The sequence below is a fragment of the Amia ocellicauda genome, chromosome 4 (genome assembly GCF_036373705.1).
Source record: "Amia ocellicauda isolate fAmiCal2 chromosome 4, fAmiCal2.hap1, whole genome shotgun sequence".
Taxonomy (NCBI): domain Eukaryota; kingdom Metazoa; phylum Chordata; class Actinopteri; order Amiiformes; family Amiidae; genus Amia; species Amia ocellicauda.
In genome coordinates this window covers 29240928-29266260 of record NC_089853.1, presented here as the reverse complement: position 1 = coordinate 29266260, position 25333 = coordinate 29240928, and the positions used below count along the sequence as shown (strand labels likewise).

The 25333-nt window shown below is 40.5% G+C and overlaps 3 protein-coding genes across 5 annotated transcripts; 1 reads left to right on the top strand and 2 right to left on the bottom strand.

Annotated features, from left to right (window-relative positions):
• The first annotated feature begins 28 nt into the window (after nt 1-28).
• Nucleotides 29-13549, top strand: man2c1 (mannosidase, alpha, class 2C, member 1). Its single transcript, XM_066701776.1, has 26 exons — nt 29-651; nt 1109-1234; nt 1733-1856; nt 2179-2249; nt 2672-2849; nt 3105-3294; nt 3791-3897; nt 3976-4086; nt 4455-4547; nt 5195-5311; nt 5814-5909; nt 6006-6151; nt 6792-6915; nt 7445-7566; nt 8087-8172; nt 8551-8712; nt 8953-9035; nt 9189-9283; nt 9896-10000; nt 10308-10464; nt 10845-10988; nt 11344-11453; nt 11673-11752; nt 12030-12181; nt 12604-12707; nt 13003-13549. Exons 1-26 carry the CDS (start codon nt 545-547, stop codon nt 13115-13117), a joined length of 3105 nt encoding a protein of 1034 aa, XP_066557873.1. The 5' UTR covers nt 29-544; the 3' UTR covers nt 13118-13549.
• Nucleotides 13550-13810: 261 nt separating this feature from the next.
• neil1 (nei-like DNA glycosylase 1) lies at nt 13811-19685 on the bottom strand. Of its 2 annotated transcripts, none has more exons than XM_066701781.1 (10): nt 19600-19685; nt 17954-18426; nt 17286-17405; nt 16678-16789; nt 16485-16584; nt 15823-15944; nt 15364-15391; nt 14883-14950; nt 14575-14746; nt 13811-14013 (listed from the first exon to the last, which is right to left on the bottom strand). In XM_066701781.1, the coding sequence occupies exons 2-10, from the start codon at nt 18403-18405 to the stop codon at nt 13964-13966; spliced, it is 1224 nt and encodes a 407-aa protein (XP_066557878.1). In that variant the 5' UTR covers nt 18406-18426; nt 19600-19685; the 3' UTR covers nt 13811-13963. The 2 variants fall into 2 exon arrangements, with proteins under 2 accessions (XP_066557878.1, XP_066557879.1); XM_066701782.1 differs by having other exon boundaries at nt 17954-18422; nt 19600-19673.
• A 918-nt stretch (nt 19686-20603) lies between these two features.
• commd4 (COMM domain containing 4) lies at nt 20604-25318 on the bottom strand. 2 transcript variants are annotated; one of them, XM_066701785.1, is made up of 8 exons: nt 25204-25318; nt 24854-24925; nt 24405-24470; nt 24040-24079; nt 22212-22331; nt 21962-22042; nt 21461-21637; nt 20604-21180 (listed from the first exon to the last, which is right to left on the bottom strand). In XM_066701785.1, the coding sequence occupies exons 1-8, from the start codon at nt 25204-25206 to the stop codon at nt 21140-21142; spliced, it is 600 nt and encodes a 199-aa protein (XP_066557882.1). In that variant the 5' UTR covers nt 25207-25318; the 3' UTR covers nt 20604-21139. The 2 variants fall into 2 exon arrangements, with proteins under 2 accessions (XP_066557882.1, XP_066557883.1); XM_066701786.1 differs by lacking the exon at nt 25204-25318 and adding an exon at nt 25042-25165.
• Between the last annotated feature and the right edge of the window lie 15 nt (nt 25319-25333).

The following is a 25333-nucleotide window of genomic DNA, read 5'->3' as shown; positions in this document are numbered from 1 at the left end:
TAATGCACTCTTTTGTGAAATATCCTGCAAAGCCGTTGTCATTGTTATCGTTGCTTCTGTAACAAGTTTACAGTGACACCCATTCCTGTTTGGTCATTTAAAATTTAATCTCAATTATCCCAACAAACTACATCTTATTTTTATATTTCTGGTGAAGTAGCCATTCATTTAACGGATCAGATCCCTTAGGATAGCTATATAAAATGTATCTACAGTTTCTACATGAGAACCTCCACTTTTCATAATATTTTTAGCTCCAATGCTCAGGAGGCCACATTCAGCAAAAATACGTAATTTGGCGACAGCCCCTGACACTTCCGGGTCAAATGACGCTTAATTTCGGTTGCGTTCTTGATTCGTTGTTCTAGCGCAGATTTCCGCAGTTCTGCGTAGATCTGCACAAATCCAACGATCCCATTGGTGGAGCCGCGCAGATCAGAGCAGGACTGCAGACACCTGCGCTACACGAGTGCTTGTCATCCGTACTGTACTTTCGAGAGGTAAGGTAGGGCAGGCTGTAGTGACTCGTAAGTGTGCTGAACAAATGGCAATGTATCATCAACCCGTGTTGAAGAACCGGCGAACCCTACTGGAACGAGTAGAGAAGTTTATTTCTGACATTTATTTCACCGATTGCAATCTCAGAGGAAGGTAAACGGAAAGTAAAACAAATGTTTTGTGTTAAGATAGTCCGTGTCTTTGATTAACCCCCCCAAATTTGATGAACAACGTACACGTTTGTCTTGCATTTGTAATACTATTATTATCCGTTTCTGTATTGAATGCAGTACAAAGCAGTACCAATCTCGATGTCTGAACTTGGCTATGCAGGCTTGCCATGCATTACGATTATATATTTTATTTCTAAGTAAAGCAGATACAGTTGAAATGCACAGAAAACAGGTAGATTTAAGTTATTTCTCTGGACGTACATAAAAATTGTCGACTGCATAACCTTTGCCCCCACGCATGGCGATATGGTGCATAACTGCTTTTAGCACCATATACTCTTATCTGTATTGCTTTGAACTGAGGGAGCGAATCCAAACAAGTTAGAAAATGGGTCCAATGGGAACATCTTTTGTATCACACTTTCTCTCTCCCTCAGGCTCTATGGCGACACTTTCCCTGTAGAGTCTCTGTCTTCATTCCTCACTCCCAAACGAATTCCTTTCTCAGAAGCCATCAAACAGAATTTCCAACCATGTAAGGTCGGGGACAGCTTTGGACCTACGTGAGTATGATTCATAACAATAATAAAGTGTGATATCTATCTAGTGTTTGTTGTTGTTGCTGTTATATTCAATCTCCTTTTGCATTTTAGCAGAATCTTGTGGCACTCAACCGTTTCTGTTCCAGAACACTCTTTTTCACAGCATATGCATTTCCCAAGAGTATTATTGTACTGTCAAAAAATGCATCACTGACAATACTTTGTAAACATCTATCTGCATTGGGTGTTCAATAGAAAGGGGCAATTGTGTATAATTGTATTAGTCATTAGAAAACAGTTTTGTCAGTATTTACTGTGTACCAAGTGGAGGCATAAAGCTGATTATAGATATGGTGTTAGAGACTCCTACCTACTGGGAGACAAAAGATAACACTTTCAGTAAAATGGAAACTTTTACTCCCTAAAATACTTGTTAGACTAAGAACTGCTAAACTGAAATAAAATTGCGTTCGCGTAATATTTCATGTTTTGAAATGACCGTTTTTCTGCTTTTTATAGATGGTGGACATGTTGGTTTAAAGTGTCTTTGACTATCCCTAATGCCTGGATGGGGAAAGAGGTTCACTTGCGATGGGAGAGTGATGGAGAGGGGATGGTTTGGAGGGATGGGCAGCAGCTTCAGGTGGGAAGACACGCACGCACACACATTACAATGCCCTTCAGCTGCAGTTTACAGTTCTAGACTCACCATAGAGTTTTTAAACAGCCTACTGGATGAGAATTCTGGCATGTATACACATTTATACACATTAAATCCTGTGGGACTCTTTATTGTTGCTAATAGCGATTGACCCACCAGTAATGTGGAAATATCTGTAGGTTCAACATCATCTAGGGAGATACCAACCCTCACAAACTATTCTTAAACTCTTGGTTTATCCCTTATTGTCCTTGCGTGTCAGATATATCAGCGATAGTTTGTGTTTCTCTTTCCTGCTCCACAGGGCCTAACAAAGGAGGGAGAGAAGACAATCTACATTTTGTCAGAGAGCCTGACAGATGAGGCGCCACATAGGTCTGTTGTGTCAGTTACTGAGATCAATCAGTTACCTTTATGCTGCTGTTGACTTCAGCCATGCCAAATTCCCACGCTTTGATGTATGAACTGTTTCATCCCTGTACTGGAAAGGTCCATTTCCAGATGATCTAGGACCAAAATGTAAAACTGAATTTGGTAAAGCAGCTGGTTAAAATTTCAACAAATACAAGCATCTTGAACTAAAAACCTTATAGGAAAAATACTGTCTGACTTGGATTGCTTTCAGCAACAATGAAGCTGCCTAAAAATCTGAAGAACAAACTTGTGCATGAAATTACTCTCTGAGATCTTTTGTCCTACATTTGAAGCTTTACTAAGCATAATGTAAATTTGTTGTGGACTTACTTGACCAATTTGCTCTTCCGTGCTCTAAGAATCCTCCCTCCCCTGTGTTGCAGTGTCACCCTATATGTGGAGGTGGCCTGTAATGGACTGTTTGGTGCCGGACAGGGATCCATGATCGCACCCCCTGACCCTGACAGGAAGTACTCCGTCCAGAGGGCAGAGTTGGCAGTGTTCAATCGTGACGTCAGTGCATTACTGACAGACTTTGAGATGCTTGTTGACATTGCGAAGGTACAGTATGCAAAAAAAAAGCAAAACAATTTAATTAATATTAGTGGTAGTAATACTAGTATTATTATGCCCCTTTGTTCATTTTATCAATATATGAGCAGTGTATAAACTACATTAAAGTGGCACTGTAGGTTCATGGGAGGGGGTCAGAAGTTTGTACACCCTCCACTTTGAGCATCATTTCATAGCCAGTTGTGTAGCATACCGAGTTCTTTCATTGACTTATTTCTGTTTGGCGATGGACTGTCCTGACAGTTGCTAGGTGAGAGTGAGCAGAGGGGCTACCAGGCCTTGTACACAGCCAATGAGATTGTGAACCTGTGTGACCCCACTGACCCAGGCACCTTCCCCGCCGCCCGCAAGCTGGCACAGAGGTTCTTCAGCCAGAGGAACGGCCAGAGCCAGCACACCGCACACGCTATGGGCCACTGCCACATCGACTCCGGTCTGACACACCTGCTCCTGTTCACAGCAAGCTCACTTGGGCCACATGAGCCTTAAGCATATAATAATAATAATGTATAAAATCCATCAGTCTTTTCCTGAAAGCATATTGACTTCAGTGTGTTAAGGTACTGGGTTAATTATTAAGGGCAAACTCCACTGTAACTGGCCACAGGAGATTATACATTTTTAACTAGTTCTTCTGTGCATGATGAACATAGCGTGACAAAATAGTCCTGTTTTTCTAATACTGTTGCTGTAAGTTTTACATAACATAACATGTAGTACACCCCCAAGTGTTTCATCTACAGCTTGTGGTGTATGTACTCATAATGCCAGAAAGGTGGCCTGCTGTGTCATTATGTTTGAAGCAGACTTTAAGTGACTATTATTACTGTTATTCAGCCAAACAGAAAACTGTAATTGACTTTCGAACTGAACTTGGAGTAAATACTACGTGTATCATTGTGCTAACTGTAATCCTTGCACACTGCCAGCCTGGCTGTGGCCTTATGAGGAGACGATCCGAAAGTGCGCCCGCAGCTGGGTGACTGTCATTCGTCTCATGGAGAAGAACCCAGAGTTCATTTTCACCTGCTCCCAGGTACTGTAGGAACCCTCGCCTCACCTGTGTGACGGCCATGGTTCCTCATGACTGATTGTGGGTGTGCTCTGCCTGCAGGCCCAGCAGTTCGAGTGGGTGAAGAGTTGGTACCCTGGCCTCTACTCCCAGATCCAGCACTTTGCCAGCAAGGGTCAGTTTGTTCCTGTTGGAGGCACATGGGTGGAAATGGTAATTCAATGTTCAGCCTGGTGTTGACTGCTCTCTAATGAGATCTCAGGAAGCTCATTGTTGTGTGGGTGAGACAGGAACTGAATTTGACATGTAACGTGTCCAAACAAAACAACAACAAGAATGTAATTGCAATCATAAGTCAACATTTTAAATAATAGACGCTTCATTCCAAAACTAAAATGAGGGGATTTTGAACTTTCAATAAGACAGGAAGCATGTTTAAGATGCTTTTTAAAAGCCAGAGCTCTTATCAGTGAAAGCGTAAATGTTTTCCTTTATGCATTGTGTTTTCTGGTTGGAAGAATATGGTTATCTTTTTAATCCTTTTATTTTAGAGATTATGACCATATCTCCGTCTGTTTCAGGATGGAAACCTGCCCTCGGGGGAGTCCATGGTGAGACAGTTCCTGGAAGGACAAAGATTCTTCTACAAAGAGTTTGGGAGGTACTGCTCTGAGGTGTGGACAAATCAGTATTTAATCCTCAACCCCTTGAATTTTCTGCACTGTACCCAAGATTAACAGAACATTAGCTTTGAAAGACACCAGAAACAGGGATTAAAAAAAAAACATAATAATAATAATTAGCGAGTTAATGTGACCCTGTACTGGATGAAGTGGTTATTGATGCATGATAGATGGATGGAAGTTAATGCAGATAAACAACATTATTCCTTTGGCATTTAGCAACTTTTGAATCCATGTTTTGAGTAACAGGCACTAACCTGGTGAAAAAGACAGATACACACGCACACACTCACTCACAGTGGGTGGCCTTGAATAATCACCTCTTCCCCACACTTAAAGTTTCTTGAAATGACTCATGACAAATAGCAGACACAAAGCCATATATGTAGAGTCTCTGTTCTTCTTCACTATAGATCAGTTTAATAGGGCTAGTAATAATACAAAATGTTGTCTGTCTGTATAGTAATAATCACCTCTTTCACAACATGATGTATAGGAAAATAAGTTCACCTCATTGAGAACAATACATAGCACCCTTAAATAATAGCCATGCTCCTGTGTAAGACATAATGGGTAGTAACACATTCTGTTGCAGTTTTTTCATACTATTCAGTGTGTTCCTTTGTCTCTGTCCTCAGTTCTGGTTACCAGATACATTTGGATACTCGGCACAGCTTCCACAGATTATGCGGGGCTGCGGGATAACTCGATTTCTGACTCAGAAACTCAGCTGGAATCTGGTCAACACTTTCCCTGTGAGTACTGTAATCCATCTCTCACTGCAGAAGGAGTGTGGGCTGTGAAGGGCACCACATTCAAACGCCTCTGAGGCCATTAATACTTGAGTTATATAACACAGACACAAAGTTGTTGTCGTTTTTTTTCTTCCCTTCCCAGTGGTAAGCTGGTTGTGTAGTATTATCAAAACAGCACTTGCCATTCTCTCAAGCCAAAGTCCACTTTTTAGACACAATCAAAACAGAAACGTGTCAATGTATAAGCAGTCCAAATCGAGGGCACTTGGGAGTTTTGTTTTTGTTAGAAAGACAGATTCTGATGAATATTCAACCACAATTCTGTATTTGCTGTAAAGAAGGAAGCTTTTCTGGGATTGTTTTGTCAATAAGGCCCCGAGATGTCAGTCTTGGCATTGTCTAAACCTGTGTTGTAAAAATAAATGTGAACAAATCTTCACAGGCATCAGTTAATCAGTAGTTACTTGCCTTAAATCATAACTCTTCAACTCTTTTTTTCCAGCATAACACCTTTTTCTGGGAAGGCCTGGATGGCTCGCAGGTTCTGACGCACTTCCCCCCTGGGAACTCGTACGAGATGAAGTGCAAAGTGGAGGACGTGAGTTACCCTTCCTTCTCCTCTTTTAACCTCGAGTCACTCCCTGCTATAGCTATAGACCGTAATATCTGTTTGTGTCTTGACCCTCTCTCTCAGCTGCTGAACACTGTGAGGAACAACAAGGACAAGGGGAGGGCCAATCACAGTGCGGTGCTATTTGGATACGGTGACGGTGGTGGGGGACCCACGCAGATCATGTTAGATCGACTACAGCGGGTCTGGGACACGGACGGCTTGCCCAAGTGAGATATTGCTTCTAAAACTAAAATACGGTACCAATGTGAAATCATCCTGCTCAGAGTGCAGGGTGAGCTCAGCTGGCCTAGGTTCAAGGTGCTGAATGGGTTACCTAAGAGATACAGCCAGACAACTCCCTCTGGCACTACACATCAAGCAGTACAAACCGGATTAGGCGAGGAAATGTCTGCTGTCCAAGGGTCCCAAGTGACAGGGTGGTATCTATTGAAGTTAAGATTTGTTATGTGAAAACAAAAACACATTTAAAGCAAAGGATGTGCACTGGAAATTTTATTCTGTTTTTGTTTTATTGTATTTATATATTGAATAGAAGCAAGAGCCAAAATGAAGAAAACATAGAAAGGGCTCTGTTCTGGCGGGTGGTTTATATTTGTTGGTTTATTACTATGATATGTAAAATAATCTGAGAACACTAACAACAAAATTGAAATACCCCAAAATAAGTTGTCTTTCAAAACTCTGCCTTTTCAGTGTAGTGTAGATACAAAAATTACAGTCAAACTATGACTTAATTTGAGTTTTTAATATGTGCTGATGAGCAGGAACACTGAAAAAGATGGTTTCAGTGTTTGACTCCCAAAATCACTGCTGGCCCTCTCCTCCTGGTGGTGCTTTGACTCTCAGGGTCCAGATGTCCACTCCTGACAAACTCTTCACAGAGCTCGAAGATGACTCTGCTCTCCTCTGCACCTGGACTGGAGAATTATTCCTGGAGCTACACAACGGCACCTACACAACGCAGGCTCAAGTATGTGTGTGTGCCAGGAGCTGCCTTCCATTGCACCTGTGGTAGAAACACACCAGGGGAATTTGTGTAAAAGAGCATTCACATCAAATTCATTATTATAATATGATATGAGTGTCAGCGAGGTCACACTGTAGGAATCCATTATTTTCACCCCTCCTATAACCTGTGGAAATATTCTTGCCCAAAGATTTAGTATACCTTCCATTTCTGAATCTAGAAGTCCGTATAAACATCTCTCAGACATCAGATAAACTCCCGAGACCTTGCTGAACTATGTCTGCTGGATTTGTCCGAGGCTTTGGACACCCAGCTATGTTGAGTGAAAGGCCCCAAAACAATACATGCACAAGCACAGCATACAAACATCCACGAGAACCATCCAAACTGTGGTCAGCATTGTTTAGTTTGATCTGATCTTTTCGGAGATGTAGTAAATTGAGCCAGGTTATAGACGTTATTCGGATTGGGATTCATTCTGTTAGCGGTGTTTTTTTAACAGTACGGACACTCTTCTATTTTATATCTGTAGATAAAGCTGGGGAACCGCCAGTGTGAAGCTCTACTCCATGACATTGAGGTGGCGAGCAGTCTGGCCCTCTGCAGGGGCAAGAGCTTCCAGTACCCCTCGAAAAAGCTTCAGGAGCTGTGGAGGTAAAGACAGACCAACCTGTAGAAGCATGCAGATCTGTTTAGCTCTCCCTTTGTTTGGTACCATTGTTCCACTGAGTGTCAATCATGCAAGGGCTTCTATTCGTAAAACGTCTACAGTCATTATTATTATATATATTTTTTTTTTCTTGGCAGATGCCCTTATCCAGGGCGACTTACAACATAGTCATGCTAAGTTAACACTGGTTTCTCCTAATGAGGGTGGGGGGGAAAAGACACAGACGTGGGAAGATTTCACATTAAACTTTCAGTGTTTAGAAGTTAAATTAAATGCCTCACACTTTTATTTTTCACTGCTGGGTGTTGGCTTTCCATAATGGGGTGGTAAACTTAATATGCCGGTAAAGTTTGATGAAAATAAGCAATGACTCACTGGAGGACCATAAAACATTGGAAGGACTCATCGCCCACAATGTCAAAAATAATAGCAGTTTTCCTTTTTGCGTAGTCTAGATCACAATGGCATATCTGTATACATAAGACAAGCTGTGTTGTGTTGCAGACTGCTGCTCCTCAATCAGTTCCATGACGTGATACCAGGCAGCTGTATCGAGATGGTAGTGCAGGACGCCCTCAAATACTACCAGGGTGAGGAATGGGACGCCAAGCTGCTTGGTTTCATTCTGTGGAACAAAAAGAGATCTGATTCAGTCCAGTCATGTTAATTTAATTTTTCCACGCTAGCTCTAAATGTGCTTAAACTGAAATGAAGGTCAGTTTCCAAACAAATATTAAAAATATATAATGCAGTTTTGAAAAAAATGAGCATGTTCTCACACCATGACAGATCTTTACTCTCTTATAATAGTTCAGTAGTACTAAATGGTCCTTTAGATTATGAAAACTATTCACCTCTTTCCTGTACTTTCTGTGGGTTCTACCTTATACAAACAAAGAAGAGCAGGCCGGTGGTGTATAGGAGTGTGTAGGATGGTGTGAAGCACTGATAATCTGCCTTTCCTGCAGAGATCCACAGTGCTGGGGCAGATCTGCTGAAGGAGGCGTGTGGCGTGCTGGGGGCAGGAACAGGAGCTCCAGAGGCTAGTGGGAGTATGGCTCTCAACACCTTGCCATGGGAGCGCATGGAGGTCATTTCACTGCCAGGGGGCGCTACTCAGCCAAAATTAGGTACGTAAAGAGTGCAGCACTGTACATTTGCTGTTTAAAAGGATGAAACAGGTGTTTTCAGTTACAATACTACTTTTTCTATTACCCATAAAAGAACATATTACATTATATAATCCTTCACTTTCCTTGTTTTTTTGTTCTCCATTTGGCTTTTTAACAAGAAGTCATTCTCATTTGAACAGAAGCTTGTGTACATTTATTTTCTATTTCAGTACTCTCTCTGTGTTGTTGTTTTTTCAGCCCTGGTCCAAGTCCCTAGCATTGGTGCTGCAGCAGTGACTGATTCTGTGGAGCCTGTGTGTCCTGTTTCTGTCACAACTCAGGTAATGTAGGTTCCAGTTTACTCAGAGTAATGGAAAAGGATTCGGGGATAGCTGTGTGCATGTTAGCCAGAATGTTAGGGGATAAAAGAGAACCGAGCAAGATAGGGAAAAAAATCTCCGAAGACAAAAGCACTTTCTGCCTTTTGTTGACAGGCTGATGGTACAGTGGTGATGGACAACGGGATCATAAGAGTGGTTGTGGACAAGGCTGGGCGTGTGGTTTCCCTCTGTCTGGTTAAGTCAAAAAGGTGAGACCAGCCTACAGACTTGGATTTAGATTATGGCATTTTTGGTATTATTCCTGTTTAATATGTTACTGAATATTTCCCAATAACACAGAACAATGTAACTCTAACTTTTCTTGGTATCTGCAGTCCAGGCTAATCTAGAGATACCAGTGACCAAGATACAGAGCAGTAGGTGTGGTCATTTATAAGTTAAGACCTTGAGGATGAACAAAGAAAAAGTCCATATATGGGATAAATTGGAAGAATCAATGAATATCCATTAAATGCTATTTAATACGCAATCTAACAGATTATATTGACCACTGAACAATCAACACTATAGATAGAGTGACTTTGATACCCCTTTTTCATGCCCAGTTGATAAAATTCAAAACACCACTTTGATTTTGTAGATGACTCAGACACAACTGCTACAGACTTCTCTGAAAGAAAGGCAGATACACAGATACCCTGTATGAGGCAAAATGAATTATTTGTTCACTATAGTTGAATTTGTTCACCGTACTACCAATTCTCACACCCTAAATAACCAGTGGATTTCACATCAAAGAATAACACACCCACTCTGAGGTATAGGACCCACGACTCACTATCTCCAATCTCATGTTTCAGGGAAGCCATTGCGGACGGTTCCACTGGGAATCAGTTTGTCCTGTTCGATGATGTCCCACTGTACTGGGATGCCTGGGATGTGATGGACTACCATCTTCAGACCAGGTATGAAGAGTTACTCAGTGGAGATCCAGAGAAGAGACAAGGGGAAAAAATAAGAAAATAGGTCAAGTTTTTTGAAGTTTTTATAACTGAAATTATAGTCACGTGATCTACAGCACTTCTTCAGTTACGGTTGCCATGAACTGTTAGCCACATTCCTTTTGGTGCTTATATAGCCGAAACAATATATAAATAGAAAACGCAGTGGTTTTCTGAAAAGATTCTGCATCTTCCAATTGATATGTGAATCACTAGGAATTCACAGATGGTAAAACCTTCAGTGATCTATTTTCTTGTGTGTGGTCTGCAGGAAGCCAGTGAGCGAGCTAGTGCAGCCTGTTCACATTGTGTGTCCTGGGGGGCTTCGAGGCAGCGTGAGCTTCTCCCTGAGAATCAGTGGCCAGAGCTCCCTTTCCCAGGAGCTCATTCTGGACGCCATGTGTCCTTATGTTAAGTTCCAAACGCAGGTATGAAGGAAACCCACATCAAAGACACGTGTTTAGAGGGGACAGGAAATGGGGATTCAGAGAACGGAAGCCAAATTTCACTACTGGTTGATTTTGCTTCAGAGATTTAATGTGAGCCAATGAAAAAATGTTGCTTTACAACTGATTGCACATTCCTATAATATATATATAAGAAAAAAAGTAATGGAAAAATTAAATCTGCCTGTATACTATCTTATTTAGTTCTTTGTTAAAGCAGAGACCAACTATCGCATATTGCTGTGTAATTTCAGGACCAATTGTTGCCATGTGCTGTGTATCACAGCTGGATAGAGGGAAAGGGTCAATGTTTTTCCTGCTGCCTGTGTGTCACACTGACGAGAGGGTTTTACTGTCAACAGGTTGACTGGGCTGAGTCCCACAAGTTCCTGAAGGTGGAGTTTCCTGTGAGGGTGCGCAGTGCCAGCGCGACATACGAAATCCAGTTCGGTCACCTAGAGAGACCCACTCACAGGAACACCTCTTGGGACTGGGCCAGGTTCGAGGTACATCCGGCAGACTGTTAACTCACTCGTGGATACTGGGTGGAGGGCTGATTCCCAGGAAATTCTCATTCAGACGACCCCCCTGTGAATCATAATGTCGGAATGACACGAAGTTACGCATGTCCATTAACTGTAAATAGGACACCCACCTTATGTGTAAAGTGAATTTTCATTTTTCTTTTTATTTTACAATTTGGGAAACCTGCACTGTTCTAGTAACAGAGCATCATGACACAAAAAGGAAATCATGTCAGACATTCAGATTGTATTCTAAAACAAAAAGGGATGCTGTATTTAATTGAGAAATTGCTTCCTGCAACCTATAAATACATCAGTGTTTTGTTATTATTCACAGGTTTGGGGTCACAAATGGGCTGACCTCTCTGAACATGGTTTCGGTGTTGCAGTGCTCAACGACTGCAAATACGGCTATTCAGCTTACAAGAACACACTCACCCTGTCTCTGTGAGTGCACTCGGTGTGGCGCTCGAGATGCCTGTAGTGAATTCCTCCTGCATGGAGTCAGTGCAACATGAACAAACTTGGGAGCAGTTTTATTTTCCTAAACTAAATGACAAAAACAAATGTGCTAATGAACACTTACAGCATTCTGGGTGGTGTCTTGTTTTAGTCTCAGGGCTGTCAGCAAGTCCAGTCTCACCATAAGAGTGCGTCTCATTTCAGGCTTCGTGCTCCAAAAGCGCCAGATGCCAATGCTGATATGGGGAAGCACCAGTTCACTTACGCAGTCATGCCCCATGCAGGTGGGTCCTCCAGAACTAGTTGGAAAACTGGTTTGGACATTCAGCTTTCCAGCACATTTGTACCCTTTCTTGTAGGTATTGTCTGCACATCCATCCTTGTTCCTCATATGTCATCGTGCCTCATTATCCAGAATGTGTAATCGAATGCAAAGGGGAATAAGGCAGTGACTTTAACAAAAACAACTAAACTAAACTAAACACCAACCACAATTCATTGCATATCACAACTATGTAAGAGTTTTATTTCCTTCTCTCTCTCTCTCTTTTTGGCATCAAGGTTCCTTCCAAGACTCAGCGGTCATTCAAAGTGCGTACAACCTAAACTTCCCCCTGCGTCTGTTCCCCAGGGGAAAGAGTTCTTCTAACAATAGCTCTTCGAGTGCTTTCTCTGTGAGCTCTCCTGCCATCATCCTAGAGACCATAAAGCAGGTATGTCAGAAACTGGTCATGCCTTTTACATGGTGCTCAAAGAGGAATTTGTGTATGAAGGTGAGGAAAAAAAGACTGAATTGCAATGCACTATTTAACAAAAATACAGTGTTTCCATTATAGGATTAAACGCTACGCCAAGGAAACGGGCCAAGAACATTATTTTCCCTTTTTGAGTAAAATAAAATAACAATGCAATCTTTTCATGACACACTTCCATAAAAATGCGATGTGGTCATATCTGTTTATCTGCTCAGTAATGGGAACGAAATCTGTTCATTACAGGGTTGCATGAAATATGTTGAGCATTCAGATAACCCAGACATTCTTTTGATATTCAAACTATGAATGCAGCAATCTGATTATTTGAATAATCAGCATTGCCAGCTACCAATTCGCTGGTCCCTGTGTCTGTCCTGCAGGCCGAAGACCGCACAGATGCCCTCGTAGTGCGCCTGTTTGAGTCCCACGGCAGCAGTGCGTCTGTCACCCTTGCTACCTCTCTTCCTGTGAAGGAAGCTGTGCAGTGAGTTTTCCAGTATACCAGAACAGTAGTGACAAGCTAAACTGTGAACAAAGATTAACTAAATATTGTATTATCTGTTTCCTTTACCATTTATATCCTACTTACTAGAATGTGCCATGCATTCTTCTTGCTTTTGTGAATTATGTGCGTTCAGGGAAATGTTTATTTCTTTGGGATACTTGGCTAAAGGAGATAGAAAGATAAATTGAAACTGTAACTTTCTGATCTGCCTTGATTTTCTTTTCTAGGAAAGCTTTTTTTAATGTGTGTGTCTCTGTCTCCCATTCCCATGTAGTTGCGATCTCCTGGAGCGTCCCGATTCGTCTGCCACTGTACCGGTCACAGCCTCTGGAATCCCACTGACCTTTAAACCCTTCCAGATCATCTCCCTTCTCCTCATTCTCAAATGAAGGTTTTCACAAATCATGAACTACTCTAGTAAGTGGTGTGAAAGGGGGGCGCTGTTTCTATTAGTCAGGATAATACACATTATACACTAGCACTATGCATACAGTTCTTGGCTCCACGTAAATGTAAAGCCAGACGTGCAAGGTCAGTATGCCCCTGACACTAATGAATACTCTAGCATCTCTAAAGTTGAAGAACTCGAGTTAATATTCCATTTGGGACAAGCGAATCATAATCGTAATTCTCCCAGTATTTGATGAAGGAGGCTAATGGTTAGACATAAGAAACATTGTCATAAATTCTTCCAATTCTATCGATATAAAATGTTTACTTAATTGGAAAAGCTGAAAAACATGAAGCATTATTCAATGTTATGAAAACATCTGAAATACATTGCTTAGGTTTTTTCAATAAAACCGAAATGGAAGAATTAATCTGGTTATTTGTTTGATTTTGATCCTCTGAAATGCTAATAGCAACATTACTGTTGTGTATTTAGTTTAGAAGGTTTGTCATACTATTCCCTAAGTAGGTAGATATAATATCCATTTGCTGGAACAGTAAATTAGCATTTTAAACTAATCTGATAATTGAAAATAATTGGTATTCTTCCATAATAAACACCACTTAACTTTTCATATCCAGTATGTGCTGATGAACATAAATCATTAAAAACATAATGGAAATGCAACTAATTTAATAAAAAAGCTTTTTATTTTATTTAATATTTTTTGCTAAAAAAATATTTTTAAGTTAAAAAAGTATCCCAAGGAATTCAAAAATATACATTTAAAATGGGCCATAATGGTGGTTCATTGTAGTTGGTCTTCTTTCCTTTGAATTGTGTTTTAGCTGCCTTGTTTAGCCCGGGCTCGTGTCATTCTCCCACTGCGCCTTTCTGTCAATACAATTGTGGGGAAAAAGAGTGTTTCAGGTTCAGAGGTATATGATACTAAATAATGTTAAAAAAAAAAAAAAAAAACAATATTTGTATTAAACTGAATTTCAAAAAATCTTTAAATTTCTGGTATGATGGACATATTAAACAGTATTATTTTTCACTGCAGTATGGAATTGAGCATAAGTAAATCTCAGCTATTAAATATGACAAATTGTAATAATCCCTAGCTAATAGGGGGGAGGAGTAATTTTCCCAGCAACCTTTAATGTGACTTTGTACATTGTGCAGCTGTGTGGGCTTTGACTGCCACAAAACACGGTTTGTTAATCATTCAGCAAGAGGCAAACAAATGTACCTGCTGGGTGTCAATATTTAGGGGCTTGTTACAAGGCAGCTGTAATTGTCCAACACTATCTTTCTGAAGGGAATGAAATTAGAGAATTGAGCTACGTATTTGCATTGCAGACCTTGACAGGAAAGGAAGTTTGATGCATCCCTTCCTCTGGCCTGTGTTTTGAGGAAGTTAATCTGTTGTCAGCTGTCTGGGTAATTGCTCACCTGCTTGTTCCGCTGTTGCAGTCTTCCTCTTCTGAATCGTCTTCCCTTTATTCACTGGAGAGGTGGCTTCCAGGTTTCTCTCAGCACCTTTCCCCCTTTTCAATCCTGTCTTTCCCTCCGTCTCCTCTTTATCCCCTTTCACCTTGTTGTCCTGGAACTTCTCTTGCACCACCTGGTGACGAAGGAAGCGATAAGGCCTAATCAAGCTCCAAGATCAGCTGGAAAAACTCTTTTCACTTCATTAATCGACAAAAGTGCAATAGAATGTTTACTGAAGCGTACAGAACCATCTGGCTCGGCAGTTTTACCTGCTTGTCATCGCTTTCATCTCCTCCTTGCTTTGTAACTCTTTTCTTTGCTTTGGGAGATTTAGAGTCTTAATAGAAAAGAGAATGAGAGAGTAAGATTTAGAAAATTGTAATTCTGTAGGGGGAAAAAAAAACACATACTGGTTTAACATGCGTAATGCCTGCAATGACTGTGACTGCTTCACAGAAATCTTAAATTAACGAGACCAATCTGTGTTAACAAGCTTAGTATTTCTTGTTAATGCTATGAATATAGATGCATGGGTACTGGTTACAAAATGAAACCTTAAATTGGATCTAAAATTTAAAAAAAGACAAGAACCTCCTCTGTAGTCACTAGAGTGTGCACACAATATTATAAATGACTGACACATATTATCTATCGTCAGCCTGACAGGTTTGATAAACACTGCTAAAAACGTGCAACATGTCTCTCTTTTCCTCCTGATATATGTACAATCTATACGTCTTAACATCTTACTTTTTGGGGCCATGGGTCCAGCATCTCCCTAAAAAGAAAGCATAAAAATTATTACATTCGATTAAAATAATACATCTTCATTGTATGCCTTTTCTCAAAGGAAAACAACAACAACAAAATATTGTCAGACTAAGTTTGCCAAGGTTATTATTAGTCATTATTTATTATGAAGCTGTGCGCATTTCCTGGTTTTGTTTTCAATTCCGTGTTTTGGGTACGGTCTGTTTTACACACCAAACAATGTGTGCACAGCTATTTCAGAATGAAAAGTGGAGGATCCAGACCATGTCGCCCGGACATAGCACGTACAGCTCCTTTGTGAGTACAGTTTAGAAAACAACAACTGCAGATAAGCATTTCAGATGAGTAGTTTAACGTTAAGATGAGACATGCTTCCCTTTGCTTTTTTATTACAAGTGAATGGAAAGGACAATGAGTTGCAGTTTACTGTGACCTCACCTGGAACCACATGGTCCTGCGATTGTGGTCTCTCAAGGACTTCATCCCTGACACGCAGTAACACTGGAGCCACTCCTGGAAGGATGAGTCGCCAGACTGCTCTGGGTCATAGCCCTTACCCCCTGAAATCACAGACAGAACAAGTTATCTGTGCTGCTGAAAACAGTTCAGGCCCACAGTGACAGTGCTGAAGGAATATTCCATCACATTAGAGTAACCGGGTTACCATACACACCAAAACACACCAAGACATAATACAAATGAAATACTGGCATTGCCACCCCCCCCCCCCCCCACACACACCTACACACTAAGATTGAACTTCCCACTCTGCTGTAATTTAATCTGAAGGCTAAATTGCTGAGCTTTCACACAGTCATATTCAGTGTCACCTATATGCTCCTATAGCACAAAATCGTTCTCTACTGAAACTCGAGTTTTAAACCGTTTGTGTGTGAGATCCAGCTATGGAAATGGTTCCCTTTAAGTACTTCCCTAAGCATTTATATTGATGGAATATCCATTTCTGTTATGACTATAAGAATACTCCACTAAACTTGTCAAGACGACAGTACAGACGGTTAGATCTCAAGGACACCACTGATTTAAACCACTGAGGGAGCTGCCCCAAGACACAAGCTATCAGACAGTGAGGATGGTACCTAACTGGAGGACCTCGAGAGGCACAGTGTGACACAGACTGAGGAGATCGGGAGTCTCCCTCTTCACTTTCACCTTCTTACTCAGACTCATCTCTGACACCTGAGGGCACAAGACAGGAGACGGCAGAACTACAGGAGCAAGTTACACAGTGTAGCTTATAGGTTGCGATATTCGATCGCCATTGGCCCTCACTTGAACGGGTGTGCTCTCTTCTTTGGCACGCTTTGCATTCTTCTCAGCATGGTCCTTTAATAGAAGCCCATCCAGCACTGTCCTTGCTTTTACAAATGGGGGGATCTTTAACCTGTCCAGGGACGAAGCATTAGGAATATATAGATTAGCTCAAAATAGCCTAGATGCATCATTTCTAATAATACTTATTCTATATCTTTTTGATGAGAAAAAAAATTTATAAAAAGGAGAGCTAAATTGGTTGCAAAGTGTTTTTTTACTTTCCCAAATCCCTATGAAAAAGGACTGACACACCATGCCATCTGCCCAAAGCAATATTCTGATACACCACGCATTGTGCACTGATGTGTCTGAAATGCTGTTTTTAATTATGAAGGCGTTTCTTCTTTGTCTGGGTGTTCCTTATGGAAAAACTTAAGGAGCGGTTATAAATATTTATAATTATGCTTGACATCAACAGAATTAAGGAAAGTTCTAAGTTATGTGCAATTAAATTTTAAATGTTATGAAAGGAAGTGACAAAGGACACTAAACCTTCAAGGATTCTAGTTGGCAGATGTTTCGATATGGAATCATACAGCCTTGTGCTGTGGCCTGCAAATGGTCACCTGTAAAGTATCTCTGCTCGCAGGTAGTTCCCAATCCCATTGAAGTATTTTTGGTTCAGTAAAGCTTCACAGATGGGCCTGTCAAACGCACGGTCCAATAGGTTCAGCAACACATTCTCCCTGCAGAGAAAGCAAGAATGCTTGTTACTGTGGATCTTGGCAGAGCTCTTTCAACACTGGGACATTTTGCATGTTTTTTATAGTTTTTGTTTAAGATTTAAAATACAATGTATGTTTGTACAAGCTGAATTCCCATGCCCATCCCATGCCTTCATCTTGTTTAATGTTGTATTGCTTGAGTATCTAATTTACTGAGTTCTATATATTGTTTTACTGCTTTCAGCTAAAAATACTTGAATACTTGTTTTCATCGAACAATCTGCTTCAAGGAATCTTTTTTAAATCGCTTTAATGATGCCTGGGCAGCACTCAAATGGTAATATAGATATTGCGCTAGTAACAGGAATCAAATAGCTGGGGTTTCACAAAATCTATTCCATAGTACCCAGTGTGAGGTCAAAAATATGTCCAAATTATTTAACAGGCTTTAAAATATATATATTGTCTCTATTTGCCAGACTGCTGTATATGACATATAAGTCACACCAGGTCTCTCATGGGTATACTTGGTACAGGGATACAAATTAGGTGCTGTGGTCTTCCCACACCTGAAGCTGTGGTACTCAAACATGATGCAGGGCCCCCTTTCTGGCTGCCAGTTCCCATTGGGCTCCCAGGTGCCAAACCGCCTGATGTCAACGAAACTCAGAGCCTGGCGCGGCCTCTCCCTGGTGTAGAAGCGCAGATGGGCGTGCTTGGGCAGCTCATCCTCCGGGGTGAACCGGAAAAACCCAGACATTCCAAACCGGAAGACCACGTCCATGGGCTGTGGGTCCCCGGTCTCGCCTCCATCTTTGCTGTCCTCCCCCTCGATTGGTGTGAGGGTGAGCCGCATTTCCTTCCCTCGAGAGGTGGCTGAGATGCGGTAGGCCTCGCTAGCAAAGGGCACTTCGGGGTTCTTGCTGACCTCTGATTTCTCCACCGCCCCGGAAAACACCACGCCTGCACACACCCGGTTCACATACCGGCTGGCCATGTGCAGCTCAGGGCCTTCTGGCATCTCGAGGAACAAGTGGGCTGGCTTAGGGAAGGAAAAGCTTTTAAAAACACACACAGGAGACAACGAATTGACAATGTGCTTTGCTTTCAAGGACCCTTTACTAAATGTATCCTTTTATGGAAATGCCTGGACTAAGAATAGGCACTCAATGATTTTCTACATTGACTTCAGAGAAAAACGTTAGCCAGCTCATTATGTAAACTTTCAGATTGAAGAATAAACAACCACCAACCCCCCACATCAAAGCAGAATGAGGACACTTCTCAGAGTGTCAATGTAACTAGTTTTTGAGCACATTGTCCATTACTTTATAAACATGTGTTTTCTCTGTTAAACATTTATTTTAATTGTGTTGATTAGAATAGCTCATAAATTGGACTTTCTTCTTGCACAAATGGATTCTTCATTTGGATCTTCAGAGACCACATAATACCCAATCAGCATCTAAAAACTTGTTTTACAATGTAAATAGCTTCACGCTATATAGACACATATGTTATATATTTTATTAGTAATGTGAAAACTGATGTGCTGTATTCATGGCTAATTTCTAAATACATTATTATGATCAAAAACATGCAACATCGGGTACCCCATGGCCTAAAAGAAAGCACTTGTCAGAATGGCACCTTATCCTTGTAAAGTATTTGAATATGTTATAATTTGGGCAAAAGAAAAACAATCGGTCGAGATTTCATTTTCAGAACAATATTGGTGTGACGTAATGCACAGCGCTGAACAGCACTGGCGGATGTGCACAGCTGTGCTGCTGCTCGCCCTCGGATAACGTACACGCACTGAACTAAGGTTTGCTTGCACGGTCTGCTAGTAGAGCATGCATTTAACCATTTTAAAATACATTTAGAAACAAACGAGCAGATGCGTTTTGGTAAAATATTACACTACAAAATGCATCGCTTTATGTTCGAAGACTACATTATGAAACATGTCTGCTAAATTACATTATATTTACAGATCATGACTTTATGCCTGAATCTTTCAAACAGGAAATCGCTATTCACCCCGTCATCTTGTTACAAAAATATTTTGTTACTAGATCGTACTATCTTAAAAGCTTCTGCCACGTTTCGTCGTGATTGTAGCAATTCACAGTTGTAGGGTGACATTATATAATGCACAGCACACACGTAATATGCTTTTTGTGAAATACTGACATTTGTTATTAAACATTACCTGGAGACGAGACGAACTGCTTTAGTCAGCTGCACTTTAAAACTCTGGTTGAACTGCTATCGGTTAATGATCCCATAACAGTTCGAAATGGCTGATGGGAGTTGTAGTTTTTATTTTATTTATTTTTTACTACAAAAGTGACAATGGACTGCATGTGCCTTTATTAATTCTCCATTGTTAGATCAGGCATACTTTGTCTTTTTCTTTTAACTATAACAGATACGTTTTCTCTGTACAGGCAAACAAAAAGCATAATGTAAGTATAATGAATAAAAAGACAAACCAAAATAAAACAAATCTTAAACTATTACCGCAACAGTGAATACATAAAATCAAAACAAAATACCCCATACTGTAGATATTGCCTATGTTAAGCAAGTTGCACATTTCTTGAAATGTATGATGCAGTACCTCATATGAGCAAACGCACTCTTCAATTGTCCAACAGGTGTTGTTCAGCATAAATGAAAGAAAAGCAGCAGCCCACTATTTGCACCACTCATGTATTAGTAAGGCTACTCCATCTATGGATATTTGTGTCAGGACTGTATCAGTGTAAAGCAAAATATAGGCATTGGCATTAACTCCCCAACCTTGTGTCTGCAGAGGCTTACCTAGAAATCGTTGGTGAATGTGGCTGACCTGAATGGCAATGTACAGGTTATTTCCATGTAAACAGAGCAGCCACATTTTACATCAGAAAATATTACCATATAATTTTGCCTTCATAATCAATATATTGTTTATTCCTTGTAGATACATGAAATTACAACATTTTAGGTTAGTTTTTTTATTTTCCAAGTTGATTATTATTATTATTATTATTATTATTATTATGTATAATAATATTTATTAGAAGAAGTCATTATCCAGGGAGACATATATTACTAAAGGACACAAAAGAAAGTATATAGTAAAATAATAAGTGGGTATTATAAACATAGCATTGGTCCATTATACTATTAACTTTTGGTTTTATCCTTTGCAGACAGACGGGATTCCCATTGAAGTAGTAACATGTGATTTAATATATATGTATATACATACACACTGTATATCCCCAACACTTCCAGGGCAATACAATTGTTTTCCTCTTTATTTGCTCCACACATAAAACCCTATTGAAGGCTGGTTACTACATTCCCACATTGATGACTCCTGCTGTAGAACTGCTGTAAGAAAAAATCATAAACACCCACATACTTTGCAGAGCTCCTGGGCATCTGTCATAATGCAGAAAGATGCATCCTCCTTCACAAAAAAGCAAATTATGCACAAAATGTATCATCACTTATCAGTAGAGGGTGAGTCAAGGAATGCTTTTAAAGATATGCCCCCACAACTTTCTCACATTCTGAAGTATGATCAATTCACAGCCAGTACAAAGGAACCCACACTGTAAATGATGCAAATCACGCTTCACAACAATTTACACGACTGAAAACATTAAAGTTCATTATGCTCGTGTATTCATGTGTACAATATGTACAAACATACAAAAACAACTGGTACAGAGAGATTAAATAGAAACTGCTCTTCCTCAGTTTAGTGCATTCATCATGGCTTGGGCTTGTTTGAGCTCTGTGGGGGGGAAAAAAATGAAAACAAATTATAATAAATCAGTTGTGGATAAGGTGATGCAGACAAACAGCAATTAAGACCAATGCAAGAATGGAAATTCAAGTTCAATTAGTTATGAACAAGAAAATAATTCTTCAGAATATATTCTTACAGTTCTAACACATCGCTGTATATACATTTGCAATTAACCAAATTTGTAGATGTTAATATGTCAATAGTAATGTTATTTTATCACGCTGTATTCAGCCATATTGGAGCGCTCTGAGCCTGGCACACTGACCTGTGAGCAGCACTCGGAACTTGTCTGCAGTGAGAGAGACGACCATGGGCTCCATGGTGCTGGACTGCGCTCCCTGCACCTGGAGTTTGAGCAGGACCGTGGGCTCGTTCACCTCCTTCAGCTCACTGGAGCTCAGAGTGTAGTCCACCCTCCATGAGACAGACTCCAGACGATTCACTGGAACACAGAAGCCCAATTCTCTTCAGCCTCATTACTAACACAAGACATGGGCACCTACAGTCCTCCCAGGTTGCCACAAGCACTAGATACAGCCAAATTGTTTGTGGGGCAGAATCCCATCATATACATATAGGTACATTGTTGCCTGGGATAAATTGATTTAGTAATTTCCACAAAACAAAGCCACCTAGGGTCACTTATACACGTGGAAACCAAATTGCCATGGGTGTACAACTGGTTACATTCATTACAAGGGTCCCATGAAGACAAAGCCGCAGAATCCATTCTGTGATCTACGTGGGCATCATTTATAATACTCACAACGCAGGCTGCTCTCCCTCAGTTTTTCCTGCAGGGCAGCGTGCTTGTCCTCATAAGACTTGCACAGTCCAGTGGTGTGCTCTAGATGGTGACAAAGGGGAAACCTGCATGAGATGGGGTGATCATACTCACACCAGTAGGATATATAACAGGTACCTACATAACAATGACATTAAGTAACCACGTAATTTAACTAAATAATATGAATTGTTCCTGGAGCAATTGTGGCCTCTCAGAGCGGCTACTGTACCTTTAGGCAGCCCCAACTGCTGCAGCTCACTGGAGAGGGACTCGCTGTCTACGCTGTGCTTGGCAGCACTAGAGAGGATGAAACTCAGAACTGCAACACTGGCTTTTATATCTCCACTTTCTGAAACCAGGACAGACAAACACAAGCACTGAAGTGAGAAGAGCTACAGCTTTGATTATGATAGCAGTGAACACACATATACAGACGGGTGACAAATTAAAGGAAAGACCAACATAAAGCGTCTTAGTAAGGTGTTGGGCCACCACGAGCCACCAGAGCAACATCAATGCTCTTCAGATTCTACAAGTCTCTGGACTCTACTGGAGGGATGAACACCATTCTTCCAAAAGATATTCCCTCATTTTGTGTTTTGATGGTGATGGTGGAGAGCGCTAACACGTCAGTGCAAAATATCCCATTGGTGTTCAGTTGGGTTGAGATTTGGTGATTGCGAAGGCCATAGCATATGATTCACATCATTTTCATACTCATCCAACCATTCAGTGAGCCCTCGTGCCCTGTGGATGGGGGCATTGTCATCCTGGAAGAGCCCACTCCCATCAGGAAATAAATGTTTCACCAGAGGATAAAGGTGATCACTCAGAATAACTTTGTAATGATTTGCACTGACCCTTCCCTCTAAGGGGACAAATGGACCAAAACCATGCCAGAAAAATGGCCCCCACAGCATAACAGAGCCTCCAGACCCCCTCACTGTAGGGGTCAAGCAGTCAAGCCTTCTCTTGGTGTCGCCACATATGCACTAGCCCACTTGTTGAGAATATGGTGAAGGATGACTCATCTGACCGTATCACTTTTTTCCACATCTCTGTAGACCAGTGCTTTTGGTTTTTGCACCACCGAACTCTCAAATGTGCTTTTGTCTTTGTAATGAGGGGTTTATGCACTGCAACCCTACTATAATATCCCTGTCTAGTTTTCCACAGACTGTTCTTGCTGACACAGATTGATCACGTCCTGCATTGACATTCTCAGTCGCCTGGAAAAGAGTTGCTCTTCTGTTTTTCCTTACATATCACAGTAATGCATGAGCATCACGGTCATTGAATGTGCGCTTTCGACCACAATTTCCAACCCTATTTACTGATGTCGTTTCCATAGATCTAAATGCAGATGTAACTTTAGTCACTGTTCCTGTTGAAACACTAACCAGTTGAGCAGCCTTTGTAACTGAAGCTCCTGCCAATCGTGCCCCAATAATGACCCCTTTTTCAAAGTCACTTAGATCCTTTCCTCTTGCCATCTTGATCCAAAATCGATGTCAACTGGGCCTGCTCAGCATTTTTATACTTGCCACAGAGCATGACAGGATTTATGTTAATTGTTTAATTGTATCATGCAGTACACCTGTTTGGAGGCATCTGCTTTCATTATGTTCCTCCACTCATTTATTCAGGTTTTTCCTTTAATTTGTCACCTGTCTGTATATGCAAACTTATTTACAACAATAGTTTCAAGCTCACCCTCACTCCATAAAATGTTCTTCATGAAAAGGCATGTTACTTTAGTACACCATTTGACTGAATTAATAAGAACAACAGACTATTTAAAAAGTCTTCATGTACTTCCAGTTAAAGCAAATTACTAAATAATGTAAAAGGAAGATAGTGTGAGAGCACAGTAGACAGGATATATTAATCAATAAAGTAAAAACTGGGCATTTAATAAGGGTGCACTTAGTTGCAAATGAACTTAAAGAAACATTTGCCAACCAAGATCCTGCAAAAAGAAATAGAGTACCGGCTGCATAAACTCAAAATTGCTTTTAAAAGTAGATGGTTAAGAAGACAATGCAAATAGCACTTACCGAACTTAGCATCGGAAGTCAGTTTTGCAACCTTTTCATACTGCGAAAGAGGATTGTGGGAAGGGAAATTGCGTTTAGATTATGCGACTTGTGTTACCACTCTGACAAAAGTGTTATTTTATTTCTCACATAACTAATGACTACACTTCTTAAATCCATCTTTCCATTCAAAGCTTCTACCTGGGCCCCCCTACTAGATCAGCATAATTTGAAATAGTTCAATATGGTTACATTGACGATGGCTGCATTTTGGTTCAGTTCTGATAAAATAACTACACAGAAGTTAAACTGGACTCCTAATTTCATATTAAATAGGTAAGCACGTTATATTATCATGCACATCACTAATACAGTGTTGTACTCACATCAATGCCCTCACCGAGGATTTCCTTCAGCACTTGAATACACAACAGCTTCATCTTTACACTAGACTGCAACATAGGAAAGCCATTTAGTTCAGTGTTACACAGCTGACTTTATTAATTACAAATCCGCTCACTAAATGTCACTTTTACATTAAGTCACTGTATGTATCAGGATATAATGCTACGTGCATATGTACTTAGGATATCCTCATAGTCATATAAAACACGATCGGCGAAGTTAAGCTATTGACTGTGACTGAACATTATCTATGTGGTTAATCGTTAATCAGAAGATTAGTATTCACATTATTCAATATTATAAAAAGTTGATAAGGGAGTACATAAGTATTTTCCGAGACTTAAACAGTAATTCGAGAAAATAGGGTTGCAAACTAAAACTAAAGATCCAGATTGCAACAACACAGTAATATCATGGTCGGTCACTTAACTATTTTCGCTAGGGTACTGATTTCCGCCAGAACCCAGTCCGGGCAGTCCAGGTCTCCACAAAACCGGAATCGCTAGCAGAGAAAGACACATTAAACTACAACATAGTTTAGAAAGATACAGCTTTCTGAACAATTACAAAGACGTCAATTCAGCCACACATATCGATTACCAACAACAGCGATATAACCTTGCTAGTATGAGCCAGCTAGACGTGAGTTTCTCTATCCGAAGCATTTTGAGTTTCAACAGTAGTTAATATCAAAGACCGTAGGATCATATTTCTTAAACATCTGTCTTAAAATAATGTAACTGATATTAAAATGTGACAACAAGAGAATCCAGCGCTTACCATTTTACTCCTTTACATACGGGACATCAAGTTAGCGGCTACAGCTTTCCAATGGACAACGAACACATTTCCCGGAGTTTAGACGCGTATTATTGTGTGAAGAGACAAATTAACTTTATTAAAAGTAAAC